This window comes from Malus domestica, chromosome 13, assembly GCF_042453785.1.
Source record: "Malus domestica chromosome 13, GDT2T_hap1".
Lineage (NCBI taxonomy): Eukaryota > Viridiplantae > Streptophyta > Magnoliopsida > Rosales > Rosaceae > Malus > Malus domestica.
Window position 1 is genome coordinate 21,837,626 of NC_091673.1, and position 7,276 is coordinate 21,844,901.

General features: G+C 35.7%; 1 protein-coding gene across 1 annotated transcript; it reads right to left on the reverse strand.

The window, feature by feature from the left end:
• Positions 1 to 560: 560 nt before the first annotated feature.
• Positions 561 to 6,042, reverse strand: LOC103424137 (7-hydroxymethyl chlorophyll a reductase, chloroplastic). Its single transcript, XM_008362212.4, has 19 exons — positions 5,860 to 6,042; positions 5,658 to 5,760; positions 5,343 to 5,427; positions 4,958 to 5,069; positions 4,585 to 4,669; positions 4,426 to 4,467; positions 4,208 to 4,286; positions 3,376 to 3,427; positions 3,218 to 3,280; positions 2,937 to 3,034; positions 2,402 to 2,437; positions 2,242 to 2,303; positions 2,052 to 2,079; positions 1,850 to 1,929; positions 1,624 to 1,693; positions 1,447 to 1,504; positions 1,205 to 1,266; positions 1,032 to 1,126; positions 561 to 921 (listed from the first exon to the last, which is right to left on the reverse strand). The coding sequence occupies exons 1-19, from the start codon at positions 5,936 to 5,938 to the stop codon at positions 825 to 827; spliced, it is 1,386 nt and encodes a 461-aa protein (XP_008360434.1). The 5' UTR covers positions 5,939 to 6,042; the 3' UTR covers positions 561 to 824.
• Between the last annotated feature and the right edge of the window lie 1,234 nt (positions 6,043 to 7,276).

The following is a 7,276-nucleotide window of genomic DNA, read 5'->3' on the forward strand; positions in this document are numbered from 1 at the left end:
TGCAATATCAATGAGATCCATAATTCACATCCACAACTCAATAATATCTCGTAATGTATAGTAGGATCATTTGCTCTGATACCATTTGTAACACCCCGCCCCCGAAATTATTTATTTGCGGCAATAATTATCGGTGATAGGCCCAAAATTTAAACTCTCGTTTATTTAGCTGCCAATATTCACGACTCTTTAATTAAGTTCCTTAATTCCACACGTTCTATAACCTTAATTCTCTTACCAAAGCATAACAATGATATTTATCAATTTACTACCTTCACTGCACTTAAATAAATTTACGATCTAAGAATAATTCTCAACTAAAATAAAATTCTCGATTATTTAAGGCTGCATCTAACACTGTTAGATAACAAAAACATATATTTTTATAACTGAATCTGTGTGCGTGTGCGTGTTCCACGAGCGTTTATATCATCAAATAAAATCAGTCTCCAAATTTATTCACCTAAAAATGTAGCAGATTACTTGTCGATTGTCACATTGCCGACTCTAAACTAAATCATATCTGCAAGTCATGGATAGTTCAAGGAACACAGCCTATATTGAATGGGGGAAAAGTCACTACTCAATTAACCAATAATCCCAGGCACAATGATAATAAGAAAAACTATCTTACGTTGCATTGTCTGCAACTGATGCCTAAACAGAACTTGGGATGGAATATTGAAGGACCGAAGAATTGGTCGAGTTAAACAAAAATACTATTGCTATGCAATCGTTCATATGTACTTACAGAACAGATTAAGGACAAAATTCCATAGACATTGAAGTTCCCACTTCATTTACATTTTCACCAGCTAATGCGATCACTTGGGCTTGGTGGAAAGAATCCGATCGATTTCACCATTCTTGTTGTAGGAATCGACAATCTTCTTTGCATATGAAGGCATATGCTGATCAGCTCTGCATGTTTTCATATTCTCTTTGGGTAAATTGCATGTTTTCATGGTTATAAATATAAGAAACCATCATCATAGTTGCTACTATAAGATAACTAATATTGAAAGTTGCACCTTTGTTTTCCCCATGTTCGGTTTACATATAGGTAGTTCCGGATGGTATGGTAATCGAGCGAATAACGAGCAAATTCCAAACCTTTTGGGCCAATCTGTCCCACAAGAACCAAGTCATAAAATAAAAAGCATGTATAATTATATAATTCTTAAATGCATCATACTGTCTTTACCAAGTTTAACAAGAAAGCGATCACATTGCCGACAAACTTTGGTGCAGGCTCAGGACCTTTTCCTGAGAAAACAAGATTATACAACAACGGTAGTCAGCATATATTTTGCAAGTTCTCTAGAATTGAACACGAGCTATTTCATAAACCAAAACGCCTTTGAGAAAAACGTATCATATTTTCTTCAGAACATGCAGTTCCATACATTTCCAAAAAAAGTATCTCAAAGAAGCTGCTCCACGTACCCATCTTAGCAGTATCATCAGCCTTAACAGTCTCCATGGTAAATGGTCCGCGAGTACCCTGAAATTGGCTGTGCTTAGAATTTTTCACCCAAAGAAATAAGCTATCCTATAAACACTAAACTTCAATTTTGCAGAAATCACAGAGTACGAGAAATAGGATAGAATCAAGAGCTTTACACTACTAGTTGTTGGAGTGATCGCCAAATGCTTTTTAATCAGACTGAGCATCTCTCTTCCACGTTCATTTCTACAATTTGAAGGCAAGACAAACATAGATAAAGCTTTAGTTCTTTCATCTACCACCATAGTGGAATAAAAGATTGCAATAAAACAGAATGCTAACCAATAAGTACAACAAAAAAGCTGCACGCACACACACGCATAGTCTCAACAATGATATTACCTTACCGTAACATACTGTGGATGTTGGGTCATGCTGATTCCAGAATATTTCGGCACCCCCATGTATCCAACAACTAAATCCTGAAAAAGGTGTGAGACTCACCTTTATACAACTGAAAGTAGAAGTTAAGCTTCCAAGAGACTTGTAATTGTAATAAAAGATAGCATTCCTCCTGTTAAGTAATAAAGAGATGAAAGCTCACCGCTAAACCATTTGTATAGTCAAAACAGCTGAAAGACGCAGGGGACTGGTTAGACAACATTTAAGGAATGACCAATAAAAATGATAGTATTTGATAATCAAATATTCATGTGATAATTCTAATTGTGAAATATGTCATTTGAAATTTCAAAAAACTACGAAGTATTATGGGCAAAAAGGACAAACATTACCTATAACAAGAAGGAGCAATTACATCAACTAAGTCATTTGCTGGCAGAGAAAAATAAGGAACCTGTTTTGGTTAGAATATGAAACTAGACGAATTAGCATGACTGGGAGAGTAAATACCAAATTGAACACACAAAAATAAATAAATAAATAAATGTTTACCTCTTCAATATGACCATCCAAATGCTTCAAGTGAACCTATCAAGATTACACGAATATTTAATCAAAGAAACGATAGCTAACAGTAGCTGCTAAGAAATGCTTACACTAGAAAAAGTTGGTGTATAAGAATTGTTAGACAACCGGTGTCTGTTTTACTGCTATAAATATACAGTGAGATATCTGCAAAAGATATAAGCCATTCGCACGTATTTTTTCTTTTCACTCATGTCAATTGTTAAGAGATAAAAAATAAAAAATAAAAATAAAAAATAAAAAATTCTTCCAGAAATGTTTGTACGATTTGTGAAACATGATTTACTGCAACATCAAACAAATGTGGGTGAAACCTTTCGAAATATTAGTTAAGAACTCACTCCACCCCAGGTCATTCCCCCTTTTTATAATAAGAATATTGCTGAAAGTGTTAAACAAAGGGTGCAATGGCGCAAGTGACCTGAGGCTCACAACTTTGAAACATTGCTCAGACCTTGGAACTCTAAACTTGCACAGGCACGAAGAATTGATTAACACAAACCTTGTAATCTTGCATAAACTCGTAATGAAGAACTGTCTCTGGTTCACTACTCGCAGCCTTCAGAAACTTATCAAGGCCTTCTCGAGTCCCATTGTCCACTGTCAAACAAGAGCATTAGTACTGATACAAACTCTGTTACTCATTACTTATGCCATATAAATAATAAAAGGGCATTATATATTTGTTAACTACATGTTTCAGGTAATCATAATGATTCTGCTGTTGAGGATATGCTGATTTTGATTGTGAAAATAGAATGATACAGCAAGGCTTTTACTGACCGCAATTTGTTCCTAGCACGTAGAGCTTGTCCAAATTTAAGTGGTGCTCCACAGATCGTAATGCTGCATTTTAAGAAATTACTCTGCATTACAATAGTATAAGTCACAACAGAGAAGGATTGAAAGTAGAAATTGCAAAATTATATCATAAATGATACCTTGCACCTGGCAACCCACACCACAGAATAGAAGCTTTTTTACACCTGCAGCCTGTTTCATGGAAAAATGCAAAAACTTGTCTCACTAAAACTTATAAGAAACATTTTACAAGTTTTACGAATTGAAGATTATAGTTGAGTTCCTATGATTTCTCTATTTCAGAGCCCAAACTCCATCTAAAGAGTAGGTCTGCAACCGGACTGGGGGGCATTATGCCTAAAATCAAACATGAAACAAAATCTAAAAGGAAAAATCACTCCAACATGTGAACCCACAAGTTAGGAACGGTAAAAGGCCAGACATGCAAGAATTCTTCCTCCTGATTGGCAGTCTTGACCACCTTCAAACATTACACCCACAAATCTCCACTAAAAATGAATCTATATAGAAGGATCAGGGAAATCTGGCTGTTAATATTGGAGGAAGTTCACCCTCTGAAACAAAAAGAAGATAGTACCAAAGGCAGGCGACCATAGTTGCTTAATTAGATATGTAAGACTCTCACCTCAAGAGGAAGTCTAAGAAGGACTAGGAAGAACTGCAAAGTGCAAACTGTATTTGCTAACATTATCCGCAGTAGACAATGCCCCAACTTTCTTTAGCATGATTGCCCAAATATATAAAAGCCAACACATTTGGGCATTTCAATAACCGTATACATGTCTTCTCATGCTTAACTGGTTTAGCTTTTAAAGTAGGACCTTTCTTCTATTTTGATATAAAAGACACTTATCACTTACTCTTACCAATGTTGAATGAATGACAAAGCATGTTAAATGGCACAAATAGTAAATAAGATTTCTATCACTGATGGAAAAGAATACCAGGTACCTCAACGAGGGCAAGGGTATTCAGATTAGGAGATAATGTCGGCTTGACACCTCTAGCAGCTAGAACTTCCTCTGGTGTCCTTTTGAGAAGAGGCAAAGATAAATGACATGGTGCGGATGAAATGACAATAACCAGAAAACAAAAAGAAAATCTTAATTGAGAAATATCGAAATATTAGAAGAAATTTATTATAAAGCAAAAATGAACTAGATGCAAACCTTGCTAATACAGGTCGAGGAGTAAATCTGTCGTTTGGGTCGCTGTGAAAATTAAAACCATAGGAAGATTTAACATTCTAAAAGAAAGAAATAAAGGATTGAAAAGCAATGGCATATGCGTTTATTATGTATTATGCTCCGGTGAATTCAGGCCACAACCTCTGTACACAAATGACGGCCTCCACCATGCCTGATTTCAGCATTTCGATTGCAATAGTTGTTACTATTCCTGTCCACTGAGCTCCTGCCATAAAAGAAAATGAGGCAAAAGATTCGTACTGCAGCAACAAGCAAAACCAAACCATAATCCAAAGATGCACTTGAAGTATATGGTTAAAGCAATTTACGCAATATACATAAGAAATTATTTACACAATTTGTGATTCTTTATAATAATTAATGAAGTTCAAAATTTTAAAAACTGAAACTTGAACTGGCAGAGTTGGTAGAATCAGTAGCAATGTTAAATAGGATGACTTTAAGATGCCTAAAAAAAATGAGACAGATACCAAAGCCTGTAAAACAAAAGTACCTTCGACAGGCTTTACTTTACGAGCATACAAGAGCTCTTCATAGACACCCAAGTACATTTCATCTGAGGAACCCGGTTTCCTCCCTCTACCATGAACTACAGGTTCCAAACCCTGAATGCGAAAACAAAAGAGCAGTGATGATTCAAATGGAAATCATGGGTGGCAAAATTTGGTTGGGTCATTAAGGAATTAGATTATGAACCCCATTTCGAAGTTCGATCACTTAGTACTTCGAATTTCGGTATAGCAGTGGATAATTCATAGCGTATACTGTGCCTCTAACTGGTTTCAGGACTTCATGAGATAATAATAACTTGCATCAACCAACTTTTCAAGTTTGAAATTCAGAAAAGTAAAAGGATTGGGAGGGGAACAAGAACTCACTTCAATCTTAGACATTCCATCTCCTAAGAAAGCACAAGCTTCCTTGACATGGGCAATGTAATATGTGTCACACAACCCGCAACGACTGCCCAACACACAAAGATTCAGCAAACAAATGAACAAAAAAGTTCAAACTTGATACACATAAATTTGATAGAAGAAAATAGAAGTCAAAATTCTTGAAAAACGAAAAGTTGGCAATGAAAATAATGAAGTCATTTAATAACCATTTCGTTTTTAATGTTAGTGATATGCAACATAACAATGAAAATTCAAAACTAAAAACGAAATAATTATCAAACGGGCCCAAGGGACCTGCAGTGGTCTTTTGCCGGGTAAGTGCCGCCGGGTGGGATGGCCCTGGAGCGTTGCCGCCAGTCCTCTCTCAGCTTCACCGACTTTGAGTTGGTTTTCCCATCTGTTTCAGTTTTCACCACAAAACACACAAAACTTGCCTTATATATGAAGCAAATACAAACAATACAAACAGAGACCAAGAGTTTTGGAATTGGGTTACCCTTGGAGGAAGAAGAAGATGAGGAGACGATGGAGAGGGAGAGTGGAAGCGAAGGGAGCTTGGCAATGACAGAACACATTGCAGCAGCAGCAGCAGCAGCTCAGAGAGAGTGACTAGAGTGCTGAGGCTGTTTGCACCACATATTACTTGCTCCGATGGTGCGCTATGTTAGGATTTTGTGACACGTGTGCACCTCATATAAACCCAATCTAAATATCAAATCAATCTGTATACGTAAGTTAAGCGAATTAATTAGGATAATGTTTCGTCTCTTTTTTTTATTTTTATTGGAAATATGTTTCATCTTTTTTGACAGAGATTTGAATTACACTTCTTGATAGATTTAGGGGAATTTATAGCAGAATGTGTTTGAATTCCCTCCCAGTAATTTAAATTATTTTAAAGCAAAATATCTAAGAGATAAAATAAATAAATAAAAGGTTTTTATTAGCACTCCATATAATGTTGAATGTATCCCACATTAAAATTTAATATTAAATGACTTATTTGCAATGACAATTTCGACCTTATTAGGTTTTAAAAAAATAAGAAATTTCTAAATAGACCCCAAATTACTTTTAACGTATTATTATGTTCTTCAACTATCAAAGCCCCTCCTATTCTCCATTGTTGAATAAAATCCTAACCAATAAAACTACATATGAAAACCTTAACTGCACTTTCCTATACGCCCATCCCTCCTTACCCAATCCCTTCTTTTTTTTCTGGGTTATTAAACTTTATAAAAGTATCATAGTTATCTTCTCGAACATAGGTTGCCGGGCATCAAATTATGAATCAAGATCACTTTTTTTATTTTTTTTTTATATTTTTATTTTTTTTTATAGGAGGCCTTTCTTTCTTCCAAATACCTACTTGTGATTTCCCAGGGAACCATACTACAAAATATTTATTTAAGCCTATCATTGATTCACGCCTAATATTTATTTACAAGGTCACTACTGCTACCAATCAACAATTTTAAATAATTTTGATCTTGAGGTGTATGGTTCTTAGCAAATAATATTCATCACTTTGCTATAACCAGTATCTCTAGGGTTATCTTGGAAAGAGTTTCTTCACAGCGGTGCATAGGAAGCGAGGGTAGTCTGAACTGTGGATTTCTGTTCACGTCAGTATCCCCGAAGGAATGTTTCAGTTTGGTCTGCTGGATTTTTATTGGAGTGCTACGACTACTCACATAGACAATCGTTAGAAAAACCAAGTGGAGTTTAGAAATTCTGGAAGGAGCAGTGGAGGATATGGTTTCGTAGTTCTCGGCAAAACTGGCCCCCACAGGTGAGGAGCAACAGATTGTGGTTGATAAACTGAAGGGTTTACTGCTAAGAACTTCTAAAGTTTTCTTAACGGGAAGGGTACTAACTCGGAAAATTTTGAACAAGGAGAGATTCAAGAA